We start from the raw sequence: 20,758 nt of genomic DNA on the forward strand, positions 1-20,758 counted from the left end.
TTACTGATTCAGTTAACTGTTGAATTGGAAATGGAAAACCCTAAATACAGAACTTCCCAGGTAAACGAAGAAACTAATTCAGACCTATTTTGTTGTAAAATACATATTTTGTATAATTTTCACTAACCCTCCACAGATTCCATCACTAATTGGAGACAGACTTTTCTAAGTAAAATCTTTGTAGGTCACTTAAAACAAACACCATTAACATTTATTCTGTTTAATGAGGAATGATTGTGTGCAGAATACAAAAGGGAAAAAGCAATTCAAATTACAACAGAAATGCGAAGTGTTCCTCTACTTATTTACGTGGGAGATTCTATACCAAAAAAAACTTTGTTAAAGGGGAGCTAAGATACCACTCTTCCTAAATACTAAAATTTGCAGCCAAAAACAGAAAATTCTGAGAAACATTAAAACACTCAACCACATAAAACAAGTATTAGAAAAAAGCTGGTGGAAAGAGAGGTGGGACATGAGGAAGAAGTCAATCTATTCACACTACACTTTCTTTCAACCTTAAACTTTCCCTGTTTGATTATCGTCCTATGGGAGAGAGATCACATTGCCACATGCCTCCTCAAGATATCTGGAGGTCAGCAGAGAGGAAGAAAGATAGCAATGTTGGAGAAATATTGAAGTGTTTAAAACTGTGACCCATGCTCTAATGAGTCCCACTGGGAGATTTGGGTACTTTATCATTCACTTGGTCTTAATGACCAGGGGGGTGTCTTCCAATCTCCATTATTCCCCAGATCAAAGCCACTGCCATAGGAATATGTATCACTAGAGAATGAATATCTAGAACTTTGGGCAGCAGAGAAAACAGCATCTGTTCAGAAACAGTAAGGCTTTAAAAATATATTTCTAGCATAGTCAGGAGGCAAACCATGTTTTCCCTGGTTTTATAACGTTTGTTTTCAATGTAATTTTTAAAATATACCGATTTGGAGATAGATGAATATGTTCAACAAATCCTACACCAAAGGACCCAAAATTTGCAGCACAAACTCTGCACACCACTTCCTGAACTGACACATCAATATACAGGTTATCACATTACGTCTGCGGATATCCAAACACACTGAAATAACAGCAGAGGCAGTTCGCAGAGGTATGAGCTGCTCCAATTACCTCCACTGGGTATTCTCAGCTCAAAAGAAGACAATATAAAAAGAGGACAATATAAGGACTTGAATACAGCCTGAACAACAATAACTGAGACTCAATGTATCTCTGTTCATAAACAAACACATTAAAAAAAAAAACATTTTGGAAGAGGGGAGCATCTACTTTTGGAAGTCTCAAATTTGCACTTCTCTGGGCCTGGATACACAATACATTTATACCAAGGTTCATTTTGTGTCCCCAGTTGGAAGAGCAAGTTTCAGGTTCATCTGTTTAATGTGAATTTGGCAGTATTTTGGAAAAAAAAATTAGATTTCAACAAAAAGCCAACCTCCATCTTACTAATGGGCTAAATTGGTCACCGCATAATTTTATCATTCAGCATATTTGGAAAGAACTAACAAACAGGAACCAGCAATCACGCAACTGCATCTACAATGGATGGCAGTAAAACTGCCTAAAGCAGGTATGACAAAATAAAAACTGCCACTGTGATACTCGAGCACAAACAAACATTCTTGATAAAAATTATGGCCGAATTACCTTTCCACAGCTTAGAATCAGACAGCATCAGTTTATCCACAAGAGAAGAGTTTTCACCATCTGGTCCCTCTTGTAAACCAACTTGACACAATATCCGACGAAGGCCATCTTATTGAGAAAAAAATAATGAAACAAATATTCAAGTTAGATGACACACAAAAGATCATTCTTACGTGTATTTAAAAGAATGGAAATTCATATAATCTACTGTAACAGTATCACACTTGTCTGGCCCTACAAGCCAGATGAGTGGTGCAGGACCAGAACATGGGCTGTTTGAATGGTGCAGACCTGACCGTGGATCAGGCTCACGAACCCTCCTCCATGCCAAATCCAGCGCGCTCAATGCCTGCTCTAGTTGGTCTGGGACTCTGCAGGAAAAAGCCCAGCATTGCACATCATTAATGAAGATGTTGAAAAGAACAGGCCCAAGGACAGAGCCTTGGGGGACCCTACTGGTCACGGCACACCATGATGATTGACTTCCATCAACTACCACTCTCTGGGTCCGACCTCAGAACCAATTCCCCAGCCAGTGGACTGTGATGTAGCCGAGGCCACAGTTGGCCAGTTTTTCTATGAGATGATTGTGGGACACAAGATCGAAGGCTTTTTTAAAATCAAGATATATGACATCAATCTCTTCTCCCCTGTCCAGGTGATACATTACCTGGTCAAAGAAGGAGATGCGATTCATCAGGCAAGACCTACCCGCAACAAACCTGTGCTGGCTATCCCTCAGGAAGTTGCCTTCAGCCAGTTTGTCAAGAATAGACTCTTTGATGATTTTTTCCTAAGATCTTCCCCCGGACAGAGGTCAGGCTGATGGGCCTGTAGTTCCCCAGATCTACTTTCCTCCCTTTCTTGAAGATAGGCACCACATTGGCCTTCTTCCAATCTTCGAGCACTTTGCCTGAGCACCATGAGTTCTCATAGATCCGTGGCAGGGGCTGGGCTATGATGCTTGCCAGCTCCTTAAGTACCCTGGGGTGTAAGCTGTCTGGGCCAGCTGACTTGAAGGTGTCCAGCCTCTCAAGGTGTTCCTTCACATGGTCAACACTGATGAAGGGTAACAATTCTCCTTCGCCCTGGCCATCCCATACCATATTGAGCAGAGCTGTCCCTTGGGGTTGGTGAAAAACAGACGCAAAATACCCATTAAGCAGGTTGGCTTTTTCCTGAGCATTTGGTTGTCAGTTGACCCATATGGTTTAACAGGAGTCCAATGTTACCATTGCTTTTTCTCCGGCTCCCCACGAATCTAAAAAAGGACTTTTTATTGTCCTTGATACGTGTAGCCAGTTGGAGTTCAGTCGCAGTCTTGGCTTTCCTGGTTTGCTCCCTACAGGTCCAGATCAGTGCACAATACTCCTCCTTTGGGGTGGATCCAGTCTTCCATCCTTTATAGGTCTTTCTTTTTAGACGCAAGTCTATAAATTCCCTGCAAAGCCAATGGGGACACTGCTTGAGCTTCCAGGATCGCTCCCTTAAGGAGCAACCACTCTTCCTGAACACCCCTCCCCTTTGGGTCGAGGTCCCTTAGGGCCTTGCCAACAAGCCTCCTGAGCTTGTCAAAGTCAGCTTTTTTAAAGTCGAGGACTTCTGTTTTGTTGACTGACTTGCCAGCTTTATGGCAGATGGTGAAAGTGATCAGCTCATGGTCACTGTCTCCCAGCTTCCCCTCAATTGTGAGGTCACTGATTAAGTCATTCCCCCGTTGTCAGTATCAGGTCGAGCAGCACTTTGCCTCTCATTGGCCCATAGACTTCTTGAGTCAGATAGAGCTCATCTACACATGAGGAACCTTTGTGACTGTTCGGATGTGGCCAAGTGCTCTTCCCATGAGATGTCTGGGTAGTTGAAATCTCCCATGACAACCATGAACCGGGAACGCGCAGCCTAAGCTAGTTCCCTGGCGAATTCCTGGTCAAGCTCTTGATCCTAGCTAGGAGGTGCAGTAGACTCCCACCATTGTGTCCCCTGTGCCCTATTCACCATGGATTTTGACCCAGAGAGTCTCATAACATACCCCGCTGGGTGCCAATGTCAGCTTGCAAGGACACACAGCTTTCCTTGACATAGAGAGCTACCCCCCCACACACACCTTTTTTTCCCCCCACGCGATCTCTCCTGTACAATGTATAGCCGTCTATACCTGTGGCCCAGTCATAGACAGAGTCCCACCAGGTCTCCATTATCCCTATGAGATTGTAATCCTTTTTGTTTAGCAGGAGGACCAGTTCCTCCTGTTTGTTCCCCAAGCTCCTGGCATTGGTGTACAGGCACGTAAGTGTCCCATTGGGGGCCCCTGCCTTCCCTACGGATCGCTTTGGGGCTGGGGTAGGGGTGAGTTCTCCTGAGTGCCTTAGCCTGCTGGGTTTACAAAAGCTGCCCAGTGGGCTTGCAGTGGCAGTAGTCCCCCATCTCCCAGCGGGCTCACTTTAAAGTCTGGTGGACCAGGTCAGCAAGTCTGGCTGGGAAGAGCCTCCTCCCCAGCGGAGTGAGGTGGAGGCCATCTCTTCCCAGCAGCATACTGCCTCTCTCACCAAAGAGTGGACTGTAATCACGGAAGCCTTCACAATGACACCAGCGCTGCAGTCTTTGGTTGACTACTTCAACTCGTCTCTCCCTCCTCAGCCCATGACCCACAACCGGGAGGAGCAAGGAAAAGACCACCTGCGCCCCCAGCCCCCTAAACCCCGCTCCCAGAGCCCTGTAGTCTCTCATGACATGGCTGGGTTTGCTCTGAGCTGTGTCATTTGTGCCCACATGGATAAGGAGCATAGGGTAGTGGTCAGAGGGCCAGATAATCTTTGGGATCCTCCCTGCTATGTCCCAGATGCAGGCTCCCAGGAAGTAGCAGACCTCCTGGGCTAGGGGGTTGGGGTGGCAGACTGCCCCCTCAGGAGGGAGAATCCCATGACAACCACTCTGCATTTAGTCTTAGGGAAAGTATGGATGGGTGATCCTCCCTTGTCTGCAGGAGCTGGCAGCTCTGCAGGCTCTACTGGGGCTGCAAGAGGTTCGTACCTGTTGCAAAGCCCCAGAAGGGAGGGGACCTTGGTGCAGCGGGCCTTAAAACATAAAATATCTTTTTCTAGACATTCCTTCTTAAATTAAAAGTTTACAAGCAGCAGGAGAAGGATACAACCCAAAAACCTTGCTCTGAAAAGTCTAATCACTGCCAACCAACATTTTTTACAGCAATATTAAAAACATTTTTATAAAGTCTACTTTAACATTAAAACCATTTTAAATGCAGACACTAGGAGTAGAGCTGCTGCAAACCATTTTCAGTTACATTGTTGTTGACTAAACCAAAATTGCAGCATTCCAGAAGAGGCAACAAGTAAATAACAGCACTTTTCATGGAACAATTACTTTATTATCTGTACCATATTTAGCAGCCATGGACAATGTCAGAGACAGCAAACAGAAAAATGCTATCAAATAAACAGGACTGCAGGCTATCAGTCTCAGTGGCTCAGCAAAAACATTCCAGAAACATAAAGCCTATATAAACAGTAGAAGCTAGAGAGTAATTTCCTCACTAACTATTTAATATGTTGTTCAAGTTATGCTACTATGACCACACACATTTACATAAAGGACTTTCCTGGGCCTTGTAACCTAACCTTATGGATTATTGGCAACTGCTATACCACATAATGATTTGTTTCAAAGGAGTAGAGAAACCTTTTCTGTGATTGTTATATTGCAAAATGTTGAGTGTCTTATGTTGGCTAACTGCAAAAGTCCAGATCACTCCTTTTAAAAGTATATTTGTCCATCTTATTTCCTAGCAAAGGGGCCCGAATAAAAGAAGGTTACACTCCCCTAACAGAATCGCCACATAATGGCCTTGTTCATTTCTGATCTTTCCTAACTTCTTCGTGCTTGATAGTGTAATCAAGACATTCTTTTAATATGGAAAGGTGTGTGTTTTCAAATACATTTTTTTTAGCTTTTTCTTTTCAAAAGTAACTATTACCAGTCTTATCAGGCATACTGTGCATGCATATTTGACTCTTACAATCTGACCTGATTATAACAGACAAACAAACAAAGACTGAATAGACTCGAGAGTCTTTGTACAACAGAAGATGAACGGATAATTTATTTTTGAAGAGCTCATGTCTGCTAACACAGATGTCATATTCAAGTAACTGCATATTGAAATGCAAACACAGTGGTATAATTTGAACTTCACATGCTGCCAAAGGTACAACACATTTCAGAAACCCAATTATCACTAACTGTGTGGATACAGAGCCACCTCTGTGGCTGGATCTCCCTCTCCCAAGGCAAAACTAGGAGCTCAACCATCTCTAGGGCCCATTTCTCCCTTCAAACCATGTGAAGGGTGCTCAACGAATCCCAGGCTTGTACAAAGTGAATGAAAGGAATCAGGATGCCTGGAGGAGGGAGTAAAAAAAAAAAAAAAAAAAACAACCAAGGGAAACCTCTTATTTCTATTCAAGTTTCACACCAAAAAACTATTTGAAAGGACAGTATAATAATATATTTCTGAAGTGTTTAAGTCAGTCAAGGTAATTTCATACAGATCTCAGACAATGTGGTTCGTCGGAGAACATTTTTTTCCTTCTGAATCATAACTGAACTTGAAGTCGAGTCATTTGACATTTTGGTATAGAATTTGCAAAAACAAGTTGTGGTTGAAAAATAACAGGTGCAATGCTATACAAAAACTTACAGTGCCTATCACTACCCAGAATGTCTTTGAAAATTCTGATTCCCATAATTTAAACTTGACATTATACAATAAGTACATATTCAAATCAAATTAACATGTTACTACATATTTCTATATGAAGTGATGTATAGTGGCATGGCCGAAAGGGACCTAGGGGTAGTGATCGACCATCACATGAATATAAGCCAGCAGTGCGATGCTGTGGCCAGCAGGGCAAACATCACGTTGGCATGCATTAACCACTGCATCTCATGCAAAACTAAGGAAGTGATACTCCCACTGTACTCCGCACTGGTGAGACCACAGCTGGAGTACCGAGCCCAGTTCTGGGCCCCACACTTCAACAAGGACTTGGAAAAACTTGAGAGAGTCCAGAGAAAAGCCACCTGTATGATCGGAGACCTGCAAGACAAGCCATACGAGGAGAGGCCGAGGGACTTGGGCCTCTTCAGCCTACAGAAGAGAAGGCAGAGAGGGGACTTGGTAGTGGCTTACTGCTACATCAGGGGAGTGCATCAAGAACTCGGTGAACAGCTGCTCCCCAGGGCACCCCTGGGGAAGACCAGGAGCAATGGATACAAACTCCTGGAAGGCCGTTTCAGGCTCAATTCCAGGAAAATCTCCTTCACAATCAAGGTGTTCAGACTGTGGAATAAACTCCCTCCAGTGGTGGTGCAGCCACCTACCTTGGAAATCTTCAAAAGGAGACTGGACAGTCACCTCGCTGGGGTCACCTGACCCCAGTTGTCTCTTCCTGCCTAGTGCAGGGGGACTGGGCCTGATGATCTACAAGGTCCCGTCTCACTCCTAACAATCTATGAACCTATGAAAATACAATACTAATAATTCTATAAGATTATTGTCTTGAGTGCAACAGAAACAATAGTTTAAGCAGGTTTCAATCAAAATTGATATGTATAAACTCGCTTTGTCCTAGCTTCCACTGTCTCTCTCATTCACTCTCTCTTCAAACCCCACCCACACTTCCACTCCACTTCTTTACATTTAGGCAGGAAACAAAGGAATCAAGTGAGTCATTAAGCCTATGGCTTCATTAATTAGCTCTCATTTCCTACCTCTGTTCCCATGACAAGAACAGAGCTCTTCAGCCAAAACTGACAAGGTACCTGTCCATGAAATTACCTTGTATATATTGATTCCCTGAAACAAGCCTCCTCCCCTAGTACTTGCCTGTGTAAAGCTTTAAGTACATTTCTTAAGTACACTGTAAAAGATCTGACATAATAAGTTTTGCTGTCCTTCATAAAAGGAAGTCATACTCATTACCATATTTATTCGATTAAAAAGGTTTTTCTTCCCCCCATTTAACATGGGGAAAAAAGCTCCTTGCCTTAGTCAAGCATGGGGCAGTGGGTAACAGGGGCTAGGGTCGAAGCTGGAGCTACAGCTAATGCCTGCCCCCCACTGCCTCTGCATGCCCAGTCACTCCTTGCACACAGCCCCTAATCTTTCCTCCCCCTCTAGCCACTTCTCCCCTCTCTCCTATGCTCTTCCTTACCTTTGCTTAGCTCTGGCAGGCTTGCCCTCCCTGCAGCCAGGAACATGGAGTATGTAGCACTGTACCAGCAGTACCAGCTCTGCACCACTGCTATGGGGCCAGACTGGAGCCATGTTCTGTGCTCCAAGCTGTATCAGGGACCAAGTCTGCTGGCACAGAGCAAAGGTAAGGGGGAAAGAGGGGGGTGGGAGGGAAGACAGGAAGAGGGGGGGCAAGGACCTGAGCCTGTGGGGGGCAGAAGCAGTGTGGAGGGAGAAAGAGGAGGGGACAGGGAAAGACAAGCTGCCTGCCTCTCTGCCTGCCCCCTACCACTTGCACCCCTACTGCCTATTCTCTACTGCTCCCTCCTTACAGCCTCCTATTGCCTGCCTTTCCAACCCCCATACTGTATGCCCCCTACTGTCTCACCCACTCTATGTGCGCCCTACCACCTTCCCCATTATTGTCCCCAGCATTGCTTCTCGTCACACCACCTCCAATAGTGGGGGGAAATATTTACAATAATCCTCCAATAATTAGATTCCATACATGGAAAAGTATAATAAATTTATAGATTCTCTGTGTATAGAACCTAATTACCAGGGGGGCATCTTACACTCAGAGTCCTCTTGTATTCAGGTAAATACTGCACTAACATTTTAATAATGTTGAGATGTGTAAACAAAATGATTGTGTTTACATTTATTCATTTAAAATGATCAAGTGTTGAGAGATATCCAGCACTTACCATTCAACAGCAATTCTTGAAGTTCTCATTCAATGCCAACCAAAGAAACCAAAAAAACCCAATATAAATATACAGGGTCTTCATAAAGTCCTTGTGCATTTTTAAACTTTAATAACTTAGGTTGTAGGTATGATAGAAACAATCTGTAAACGGCATTTAAAAGCAAATTTATTAAAGTTTTAGGACAACTGGAGTACACAATACTAGACTTCATAAATAATAACAAATTTATTCTTAAATAAGATGGAGCTCCATGCCACTACACTCTGAATGTACAACAGTTCCTAAATTACATTTTCCCAGAGAAGTGGATAGGCAGAGGTGGACCAATGGCTTGGCCACCTCGTTCACCTGACTTGTCACCGCTGGACTTCTTTTTATGGGGACATGTTAAAAGTGTAGTTTACTAGTCAAAACAATGTTCTTTGGTGAAACTTAGGGCTAGGATCAGCAATGCAATTAGTGCAGTAACTCAAGAGCAACTGGGAAACGTTTTCAATGAGTTGAAAGATCAGATTGAGCACTGTATCATGATGGATGGTGGTTATGTTGAAGTCTAGCATTGTGTACTCTAGTTGTCCTAAAACTTTAATAAATTTGCTTTTAAATGCCGTTTACAGATTGTTTCTATCATACCTACAACCTAAATTATTAAAGTTTAAAAGTGCACAAGGACTTTATGAAGACCCTGTATAAAGTAAGACTCAGAACACTTCTATATGAGGGTTAGAATTTGGGGAACACAAACCCAAGAGCAAAAAGTGAGAATGAGACACAAATTAACGGGTTAGTCATACAGATTGCATATCTGAGGTAAGCCATTTAACAACTTATTTTTCTGTTATTTCTAGGATTGTTTGCCTCTAAATTTACCAATAAAACCATTCAAGTTTGCCTACCTGAATATCCAATCACATTGCCAAGCCAAGTCAGGAGTTTCAAACCAAAGCTCTGATGGGCAACAATACACGAATGCATAACCTGAACCTTCAGTGGCTTTGTCTGACGGCTGGTATTTCTCTTTAAAAGAGAAGAAGGGAAAAGAATGCTCAATTACAAATAAGAAAAAGCACACAGACACTTGTAGAGAAAGATGTAGCATGCCTATATCCCAAATTAAAATAATTTTGCATAGAAATTAGAAATTGCAATACATTTTATTAAAACATTGATCATAACTGTTCCAGCACAATCTTATCCAACAGTGCAACAAAAACTAAGACAAACAACTTGATATTTTTTTCAGCTAATTCATCTAAAAATAAGTTTTGTGATTTCATGTTGTTTGGACAGTATACTGAAGAGCGCATTTTGTATTTAATTTAAAATTTAGACTTTTTTTTCTGTTCTGCAATTGAAATGTTGAAAGCTTTTTGGCCAAGTCAAAAAAAGACATCCTACATGTTCAGGCTCTTACTTTTCCTACCTTCCCCTTCCTCGCAGTGCTGCATCTTACTGATAAGCACCCTCTTGTGAAGTGTAAGGAGCAGCAGCACACACGCAAGCTCCCCCGAGGAATACAAAAAACTGATGCAGCTGACTACCAACATAACAGTGAAAGTGATCATCCAAAGTGTTGTCAAATGTACAAAGCAAAAATATATTGGGGCAAAAGATATAAAAATTAAAATTCAGATAGAAATGCAGTTTGTCAAACTAATGTTGCCCTTCAACAAATTCAGTTTGACTTTATTGGTATTAACTAACAAGCCATTCTAGTTTTTAAGTTTTAGTAAACTTAGCCTGAGTAGTCTCCCTGCAGCACATTAACAAGATCGTTTTCTAGCCTGGAAACAAACCTAATTTTTCCATAACCTTAAATCAACTGCAATAAAAAGGTATATATGCAACACCCTTAATCCTAGACAGCATATATATTTAAAAAAGGTGTGAAATACAGTAAAATCCCTGTTATCTGGGATTTTACTAACCGAAATACTTGATCAACTGGAATTTCAGCAGCAGGACACACATGGCACCACACCCTGCCGCTTTCCTGCCTGCTGCACCACTTTCTTACCTGGCTGCGTGCACACAGCTCCCTCCGCTGCAGCAATCTGTGGCCGGGCTGCCTTGGCAGTTGGGGGAAGAGGAGGAGTGGCATGTGGCCAGATATGGCCGCCTCGGGCAGGGCAAAGCTGGAGCCTCTGGGGTGCAGCTCGGACCCACCTGCCCGGGGAGTGATTTCTGCGGCCTGGTCCACCCCACCCCGCCCAGGGTCAGAGCTAGGAGCCCCGCACCCCTGGGGCAGCAGCTCCAGCCCCTCAGGCCCATGTGGAACAGCTGGGTGCAGCGCCTGCCGCAGGGAGTGGGGATGGACTCTCCTACCTGCCCCCACCACTGCAGGGCTCCCAGCACCTGAGACAGGGCCTCAGCTGGAGCAACTGGGGTGCAGCTGGGACCCACCCGCCCAGGAAGTGATTCTTGTAGCCCCTCCCGCCCCACCCAGGGTCAGAGCCGGGCGCAGCCACTGCCGCAGGCTTCCCACCCCCCACGACTGGCTGGAAACCTGTGCCTCAGGTAACCGGCACTTTTAGCTTACCAGCACCCCCCATTCATCACTCATGCCAGTTAACAGGGATTTTACTGTAGTATCTTTTAGTTAGCTCAACATAGAATTTCTGATTATTAAAGGAAAGTCTATAATTTATAAGTTTAATAAGTTGTTCTGCTTCTGAAAATTATTTGTCTTAAAAAAAAAAAACCAACACTTTTTAGTCTTCTTATTTTATAAAATAAGATTCAGGAATTTTTGCTGCTTATGAATATGTACTTTAAAGACTAATTTGCAAACTAAAATCATTCCCAATGCGGCCAATTAGCTGAACGTGAACAGAGTATTAAGAGAAATAAGTAATAGTAGATTAATTAAGTTTAAAAAAAAATCTGCTTTTACACAAGCACCCCTAACAATGAGAAACTGAAGAAAGGGAAAGGAAAGTTCATGTATTAAGGTAAAATATTATAAATACGAAGATTCCCTTGAGATATTTTTTGCTCCTAAAGAATGAAATAAGAATATTATGCCAAATGGCCAGTAAAGTCTTATGGATAAGAAGCAGAGAAATATGACCATCTAAACAGCCTAGCTCATAGAGGAGAGGTGTCAATGTATGCCCTGTGGGCTAGATCTTGCCTGCAGACTCACTCAATCCAGCCTGTCAGACTACTGGTGGGCCACCAGAAGTAGCGGGACATAGTCTGGTGGAGAACCTGCAAGCCTTGGGCTCCAGTGGACATGGCAATCAGGGGCAGGAGGATGAGCAAGGATTGATATAGCCCTAGATGCCCTCACGCTGCTTTGCCCTCAGCTGCAGACTCTATCAATGCCCCCATGCTGAAGCTGCCATGGCCACCATGTGCCCTGTGCTAAAGCAAGAGCTGCCGCATGTTCTGGACTGGAGCTGGCCCACAAGGAGCCCAGTGGTCCGGATCTGGTCCAGGGCACAAGGTGAGTTTGACACCCGTCCTACAGCATTGAACCATCTCTTTCCAATTGCCGAAGAGCTGTTCCCAGAATCTCAGTTTGGGTTTCTGGCATTAAGAGGAAAAAGTGACATGATTTTTCCTGCAGCTGACAAGCAGTGAAGATGTCAGGAACAACATAAACCATTCTACATGGCTTTCTTTACCTCATGAAAGCTTTCAACTGCAAACCAAGAAGCACTGTGGAGGATCCTTCTGAAGTATGGATACCCACTGAAATTTGTCACCATTCTTTGCCTGCTCCATGACAATATGCAAGCAGTAGTTCTCAGTAATGGATCCATCACAAATCGCTTCAAGGTTAAAACAGGAGTTAAGTAAGGCTGCATCATTGCTCCAACACTCTTCTCGATATTCCTTACTGCGATGTTACAGCTGACCACCAACAAGCTTTCAGTCGGAGTGGAGCTAAACTAGCAAATGGAAGGTAAACTGTTTAATCGCAGCCAACTCCAAGCCAAAACCAAGACCACCCTGACCTCAATCATCAAGCTCCAGTACACTGATGATGCTGTAGTGCATGCTCACTCAGAAGTAGACCTTTGAGCAATCGTCAACATTTTTACTGAGGCATACAAGAAAATAGGACTGACACTTAACATTCAGAAGACCTCTATCAACAAGCTCTTGGGGCATGTCCACACATGCAGGCACATGTGCTTGCAGCAGCTCAAATAGCAGCAGTTCAAATTTGTGCCAGAGATTTCTGCCTCAGCACACATGCCTGAACAAGCACTTTGGTGCAAGTTGTGCCACTTCGGGCAAACTGACCCTGCCCAGCAACTCTTGGATCTTCAGCTAGGGGGGAGCTAGAGGCTGGGGCCAGCAGTATAAAAAGCTGCCCTTGCGAGCAGCTCAGGACTACGTGTCCTTAGGAGCTTGAGGCCCAGCCAGTTGGTATCTGGGGACACTAGCCTCTTGTGCCAGCTAAAATGCTGAAGCAACTCTAACCTAGAGTGGCCCCTGTACCCTCTACCCATTGCGGCAGTCTGGCAGTGGGGGCTGCTGCCTGGCTGTGATCTGCTGCCACCTGCAACAGCATCCCCCCCTTGGACCTACAGCCCCATGGCTCCATGCCTGCCAGACCCAGACAGGAACCTCATACCCCCAGGCCGGGAGGGGTCCTGCCTGTACAGAGCCAGCCCAGCCTGACAATACACAGAGCACATGGAGGGGACCCGGCCCGGTCCAAGGGTCGCACAGCTTCTACCTGCAGTGCTGGAACCCCAAGTGGAAGCAAGAGCGGCCCGGTTCTGCTCTACACACCAGCCAGCTGCATGTGGCATGCACAGGCAGCACCATGTCCCAGGTGGCCGGGGCTGCACCACACCACGCCGCTGGGGGTTCTGTGAGTAGCAGGCTGTGAGCACCCCGACAGCTGCCACTGCTGCAAGGGGGCTATGCGCTGTACGGGGGTGGGGGAGGAGGAAGGAAGGGGACCCACCCCTTTTGAGCAGTCCCTCCCCACCCAACCCCTCCACCCCATGTCCCTACTTACCGGTGACAGCACCTGGGTCTGATCCACCACTGAAGCCTTGCCGTGCTCCTATTTGCTCCAGCACACCGAGGAAGTGTGCTGGAGCAGCAGGGGGACAGGGCAGCCATAGACACTCTGGCCAGGTGCCAGAGCATCTCTATGGAGGACCCAACCTCCAGTTGTTTCAAGGCACACTCCAGGAGCATAACCTGTGTCGCTTTCTGACATGACTTTTTTGTTTTTTAATACCAGGATTTCCTGGTATCAAAATAAGAATCTGCACTGCAAATATGTAGTGTGGGGAACCATTTTTTTGTTCCCAGCATGCCTCTTTCAGCGTCTCAAACTGCTTCGAGACACCACAACAGGCACGTGCTTGCTCATCTGGAGACGCCTTTAATGACCATTCCACAGCTCCACTAATTCAGATTTATGGTGAGACTCTGGAGAATGCTATTTCCTGTACCTCAGAAGCCATCTCTCCCAGAAGGCTGACATAGACAAAAAAATCCAGCATTGCCTCAAAAGTGAAAGTGCAACCTTTGGATGTTTGAAGATTGCAACATCAGATCCGAAACCAAGCTCATAGTTTATCAAGCACTCATGATCCCCACCTTACTGTACAGAGCTGAAACATGGACAACGTACAAGAGACACCTCAAGTCATTGGAGAAGTGCCAACAATGCTGCCTGATGAAGATCCTTCAAATCCCCAGGAGCTTGGGGAATAAGCAGAAGGAACTCATCCTCCTGCCCAGTGCAAATAATTATGATGTCATAGGTATAACGGAACCTGGTGGGACTCCACCCATGACTGGACCACGACTATAGATGGCTATACCCTGTACAGGAGGGATCGTGTAGAGAAAAGGGGCGGGGGTGTAGCTCTCTATGTTAAGGAAAGCTACACGTCCCTGCAAGCCAATATTGGCGACCAGGGTGGACAGCTGGAGACCCTCTGGGTTAAAATCCGTGGGGAACACAGCACAGGGGACACAATGGTGGGAGTCTACTACAGACCTCCCACCCAAAGTCCTGAGCTTGACCAGGAGTTTGCCCGGGAACTGCCTGAGGCCGCATGGTCCAGGACCATGGTTGTCATGGGTGACTTCAATTACCCGGACATCTCGTGGGAGGATCGCTCAGCAAAATCTGAGTGGTCACAAAGCTTCCTCTCGTGCGTGGATGACCTCTACCTGACTCAAGAAGTCTATGGGCCAACGAGAGGCAAAGCGCTGCTCGACCTGGTACTGGCTACTGGGGATGACCTAGTCGGCGACCTAGTGATCGATGGGAAGCTGGGTGACAGCGACCACAAGCTGATCACCTTCACCATCCGCCGAAAAGCTGGCAAGTCGGTCAGCAACGCGCAAGTCCCTTTGATCACGCATCTGATTTACAGCAAGCTATATATCTAGTTAGATCTCAGGTAGCTTACTCACAAGTATCATCTAGAGGCAGTTGGAGATTCCCTCTGGAGGCAGGCAGTTTCTTGATCATGAGTTGTGAGAGAGAGCAAGTTTCAGATGGTCCAGCTCCTCTCTGTCTCTGAGTCTCCCTCATGGCTGCTGCCCCCACCTCCTGGGCACTCCTTAACTTATATAGCCCTTGTGACCTCATTTGTTTGGCCCAATGGAGGCCAGCACCTGTTGGCTGTCAGACAACCAATTTGAAATACATCACTAGTTGCCAGGCATACTGGCAGTCTCTAGCCCACCAGGGAGGAAGCCCCTCACACAGGTATGTGATACTAGTCATGTAGGCAGAGGGAGCAGGTTTCCCCCCTCCCTCAGGAATGTATCCAGCTCAGGTTACCTAAAGAGATAGGGTAAAGGTGTGTCTCCTCTGCTGGGCCGATCCTAATCAAATTGTCACAGAGCAGAGTTTTTGGGGAGAAACAAAGGTGGCCTTCTGCCACACAAGCCTCCTGAGCTTGTCAAAGTCAGCTTTCCTGAAGTTGAGGACTTCTGTATTCCTGACTGACTTGCCAGCTTTATGATGGATGGTGAAGGTGATCAGCTCTTGATCACTGTCACCCAGCTTCTCTTCGATTGTTAGGTCACTGATTAGGTCATCCCTCATAGCCAGTTCCAGGTTGAGCAGCACTTTACCTCCCATCGGCCTATTGACTTCTTGCATCAGATAAAGCTCAGCCACGCACAAGAGAAAGCTTTGCGTCTGTTCATATTTGGCCAAGCGCTCTTCCACCAAGATGTCAGGGTATTTGAAATCTCCCAGGACAACCATACACTGGGAGCGTGCAGGTTCAGTCAATTCCCTGATGAACTCCTGATCAAGCTCTTGATCCTGGGTAGGAGGTCTGTAATAGATTCCCACCATTGTGTCCCCTCTGCTATGTTCCCCATGGATTTTAACCCAGAGGGCCTCCGGTCATCCACCCTGGGTACCAATGTCGGCTTGCAGGGATGTGTAGCTTTCCTTGACATAAAGAGGTACACCCCCACCTCTTTTGTCCACTCAATCTCTCACAGGGTATAACTGTCTATACCTGTGGTCCAGTCATGGGTGGAGTTATTTACCTGCTGTGCAATCATGGATATGTTGCTTAATCTTCCTATACCTCAGTCTCTCACTTCTTCTTGTGTCCTGAGTGGTAATGGTAGTCTTATATAGTTCTACAGCTGCTACTGGAATGGAGGCCCTGATTCTGGGTATATCTGGTATTGCAGTTAAAAGAACAAATAATAAAATGCCCTGCGGAGCCCATCAACTGTGTGCAGTTATCTAAACTGTCACTCATTTGCAGATATCATTATCTCTACTTTTATGGATACATGACATTTTGATCTACTTTTTCTAAAGTATGCTTGCATTTCTAATATAGTTGTTCTTTCCATAAAAATTTCATCAAGAAAAAAAATTAGGATGCTTCAGTGTGTCCTTAAGCTTCTTTGACTTCCACATCCAAATAAATTTGGATGTGGAGAAGGATGTGGAGAAGCTTGAGAGAGTCCAGAGAAGAGCCACGCGCATGATCAGAGGTCAGGGAAGCAGACCCTACGATGACAGGCTGAGAGCCCTGGGGCTCTTTAGCCTGGAAAAGCACAGGCTCAGGGGTAATCTGATGGCCACCTATAAGTTTATCAGGGGTGACCACCAGTATCTGGGGGAACGTTTGTTCACCAGAGCGCCCCAAGGGATGACGACTAGGTCGAACGGTCATAAACTACTTCAAGACTGTTTCAGGTTGGACATAAGGAAGAATTTCTTTACTGTCCGAGCCCCCAAGGTCTGGAACAGCCTGCCACCGGAGGTGGTTCAAGCGCCTACAATGAACACCTTCAAGAGCAAACTGGATGCTTATCTTGCTGGGATCCTATGACCCCAGCTGACTTCCTGCCCTTTGGGCAGGGGCCTGAACTCAATGATCTTCCGAGGTCCCTTCCAGCCCTAATGTCTATGAAATCTATGAAATCCAGTGAGAAGACAGATGCACGAACATTAGCATCCTCTCAAAGCAAACACCATGAACATGGAGGTGACAATCACACAGCATCAACTTGGCTGGGCTGGCCGTCATCCAGATGTCCAACTCCAGATTCCTAAAGCAAGTTTTAATCTCCCAGCTCAATCAGGCATACACTAAAGACTAGGGCAGAGAAAGCACTTCAAGGACATCCTCAAGGTCAACTTGAAAAAATGCGACATTGACACTAACTCATGGGAGACTTATTGCCCTGGACAGCCCCAAACGGAGGAAGTATCTGCTGCAAAGATCTAGAATTTTGAAACTTTATGATGACAACAAGAGATGGAAAAGCAGGAGTAGCAGCAGAAACAGCGTGTTGAGAACTGAATTAAGAATCCAAAGCCACCCACCTCACACGGAAACATGTGCCCAAATTACAGAAGAGACTGTCAATCCTGGATCAGCCTTGTGAGCCATCTTCAAATGCACAGATAAAGCAATCAATAATGGAAGACAATCATCCTCAACTAGGAGAGACTGATAGATATACAGATATATAAAGGGAGGGAGGGCATTGTTCATGACAGTGCCTTGGCTTGAGGAATGACCACTGAAAGGGACCAGCCACAGGCAGACCTTGTACTGGCTCCTTGAATCTCTACCACCAAGAATGTTGTTAAAAATAATATCTAGTGCATAAATTTAAAAGTAAAAATAACACAATTTTCCAAAACTGTTCTGTATAGATATTTACGGGAAGCTCAAAGAACAAAGCACATAAGACCCACTTACCACTATTACTGATTTTGCTTGATCACAATACTGGAAGTCTCCATATCGGACAGATCTGCGTCCCTTTAATTCGATAAAAAACAGAATTACTAGCAGTTTGTGGAAAAACAAAGAGAAAATTAAACTGTACGTTTTAATATAAACAGAAAAATCTCACAGGTAATAAATTGCCACCTGTACTAACCACACTGATGGATACAGAAAAAACTTAAAGCAATTTTAATTTAAAGTTTGTAACACTCCATTCCTGATCTCCCTAGTCAAAAAATAACTCTTAATACAAGTATATCTTATGTTATGTTATCATTATGAAGTGGGGGGGAATAACTCTTAATACAAGTATAGCTTATGTTATGTTATCATTATGAAAGGGGGGGGTCAGGTTTTTTTCATCATAAATTACACTTTAATAGCTTCAAAGAAGGTAAAACCAAAGTTTGTCAGACCTTAAGATTCAATTGTCTGTTTTGATAAAGTCCACAGGAATCTCATCGCAAAAACCTACTACTTGTATTTAATATGCTGTTTTAATCCCAACCTTTAAACACAAATAATAAACTTTAATGGTGATAAAATAAATTATGATCTTTTAAACCTGGAGCTATGGACTTCAATCCAGAGAACTGTTTCCAAATTGTAAATCACAGACCGCCTAAAGTGTTCATTCTGGTAAATGCTTCCCCAATACAGTGGTGCAGAACAAGGGTACTCTAGAGACCAGTGTACTGCTTACAGAAAAGCATGTTCAGCTCCCTCGTTCTTCTGCCTATTGTGAGTCTTACCTTTAGTTCTTCTATATTTGCTCCTGGCATTTTCTTTTACCAACAGAATAGAGCAAGCCAGCATATTGGAAAAGCTCAAAACCAAATTTTAAGAAAACAGAAGCGTCTATCTTAGTTACATATACATGGTCTAACCCTGCAATTTAATTAATATTTTAACTAGGAAGTTACTTACATCTCTATCTACTGTTGTTGCAAAAAAAATGGCTTCTTTCTGTGTACAGTTGACAGCTTTCTGTAGGGTGTATATAACTTGTTCATATGTGTGAACTTCATCATTAAAAAGCATGCAGTAGTAAGTGTCACTCTTCTCACTGTAGAGCAAATTTATACCATTAAGTGATAGAGCTTTACATTTTTTAATTTTAATGATTTCTAATAAATAGGCAATCCATGCCACTGCTGAAACACATCAACAAAGCTTTACCCTGAACGTGTCAATTGCTCCAACTCTTACTTACATGCATGGGAGTTTCACACATTCTGCACCTCATACAGAGCTCAGCGCTTTACTCGTCAGGGGCCTGATTTTTGCAGACTCAAGGGCAACAGGTTAGACTGAAGAGTCCCTAACTTTACCTCTGTACATTTTATTATTTGCAATTGACAGCATCTCATTAAGGAAAAATGATCTCCTTTCAATGTACCTGCGCTCAGACTATTTTGCATTGCCTCCAAGACCCCGCCCAGAGCAGGGGGGGCTAGACCCGATGATCTCACGAGGTCCCTTCCAGCCCTAAACTTGTGTGAATCTGTGTGTGAATCTTAGCAATACAGCATGATTTTCCTATGCATTTCTCTTTGGTTGTCCTCCTTTATAGTCCCTTCAACCTATGACAAGCTAGGAGCTTCTCACAAAACCTGTTTATCACTTTGCAAAATAATACACTAGTCAGTCAGTCAGGCCACACTTTCCTTGTTTTAAAAAAACTTAACATTCAATATAATCCTGATTTCCACCATTTACACAGTACTAATTACATGGATACTACTTGGTTACCACTAAGACGACAGAGAGCTCAGTGCAATATTGAAAAAACAAAAACTACAATCCATAATAAGATTTCTTCTAAGATAAAATGTTGAGATACTTAACAGCATCATCTTGTAGTAGTTCAAAGAATTTTATGACCGATGCAAGAATTTAACATTTTATACTCCAAATACCTGCAAGTTTTGAAAAAGCTCAGAGACAAAAATGATACTTACACCATCTCTAAGCCAGGTGGCAATTCATTTTCTTTTTCCCATGTTAATATATCTACTGCATATTGAAACATGATAGAAAAAATGTTATAAGCTCTTGCTATCATATCTTCAGATAAATGCACCAGAGGATCCTAAAAAATATTAAGTCAACAGAAGAAAAATGTTAGAAAAAACTGGATGTATTAAGCAGCATTTAAAAGAAGAACCTGATCTGTGCTCAAATCCTACTTCTACTCTCCTGTGTTGAACATTTTATGTAATCCTCTCTCATGTAACTTGAGAGTAAATACATATAAATGAGAAGTTTCAAGCCCGTATCTCCTTCGGCCAAATGCTGTTCATATACAGATCAGATATGACATCTCACAAATTAAATAAAACATTTGACTATTACCACTTTTCACTCCTCTCCCTCATGTTTCTGTTACATTATAATTTCTTGTTAAATGTGATGACTTCTCTTTATAGGCACATATGCACCAAAAAAATAAAATAAGTGAATGTTAAACTTATTCTACCCTATTTAAGAGGAAAAAAGTAAACAGTATTAAAAATTAAATTAAGAGCAAACTTTAAACAAATTTAATCCTTCCATTTTACCAGTCTATGCATACCTTTTTTTTTTTTTCCCCAGAAATGAATACCTTTTAAAAAAAAAAAAGATGAAAGAAAACGAATTGGACTAAATTTGTTCACTGAAGTGATTATAGCCTGGTGGAAAATTCATACAAAAAATTTACCACGCGTGTTAATGAGAAACAGAAATGGTACAATTTTTTTTTATAAATACAGCAGATATTATGTATAGCAAGAAACTAGATAATATTAGAAAAAAGGAAAATGCTAGGGAGAATGACTAATTGTAACCATAACAGTTTCTGCCTAGTAGTTACTACCTCTGGTTTTAACTTAAAAAGAAAAAATGAAAATATAAGTCTATGAAGATGGTTC

At 43.7% G+C, this 20,758-nt stretch overlaps 1 protein-coding gene across 3 annotated transcripts in view; it reads right to left on the minus strand.

Annotated features, from left to right (window-relative positions):
- The window catches only part of UBR2 (ubiquitin protein ligase E3 component n-recognin 2), a 105,823-nt gene that overhangs the window by 67,359 nt on the left and 17,706 nt on the right, over positions 1-20,758 (minus strand). For all 3 annotated transcript variants that reach the window (XR_003094791.1, XM_014521350.2, XM_014521349.2), the window contains exons 5-9: positions 19,808-19,938; positions 18,774-18,912; positions 17,817-17,879; positions 9,531-9,651; positions 1,672-1,779 (exon numbers count right to left, since the gene is read on the minus strand). Coding sequence is in view for 2 of the 3 variants with exons in the window: in XM_014521350.2 (XP_014376836.1) it covers positions 1,672-1,779; positions 9,531-9,651; positions 17,817-17,879; positions 18,774-18,912; positions 19,808-19,938 (562 nt within the window). In the remaining variant the exon portion in view is untranslated. The remainder of the gene's footprint in view (positions 1-1,671; positions 1,780-9,530; positions 9,652-17,816; positions 17,880-18,773; positions 18,913-19,807; positions 19,939-20,758) is intronic.

The sequence above is a fragment of the Alligator sinensis genome, unplaced genomic scaffold (genome assembly GCF_000455745.1).
Source record: "Alligator sinensis unplaced genomic scaffold, ASM45574v1 scaffold173_1, whole genome shotgun sequence".
Lineage (NCBI taxonomy): Eukaryota > Metazoa > Chordata > Crocodylia > Alligatoridae > Alligator > Alligator sinensis.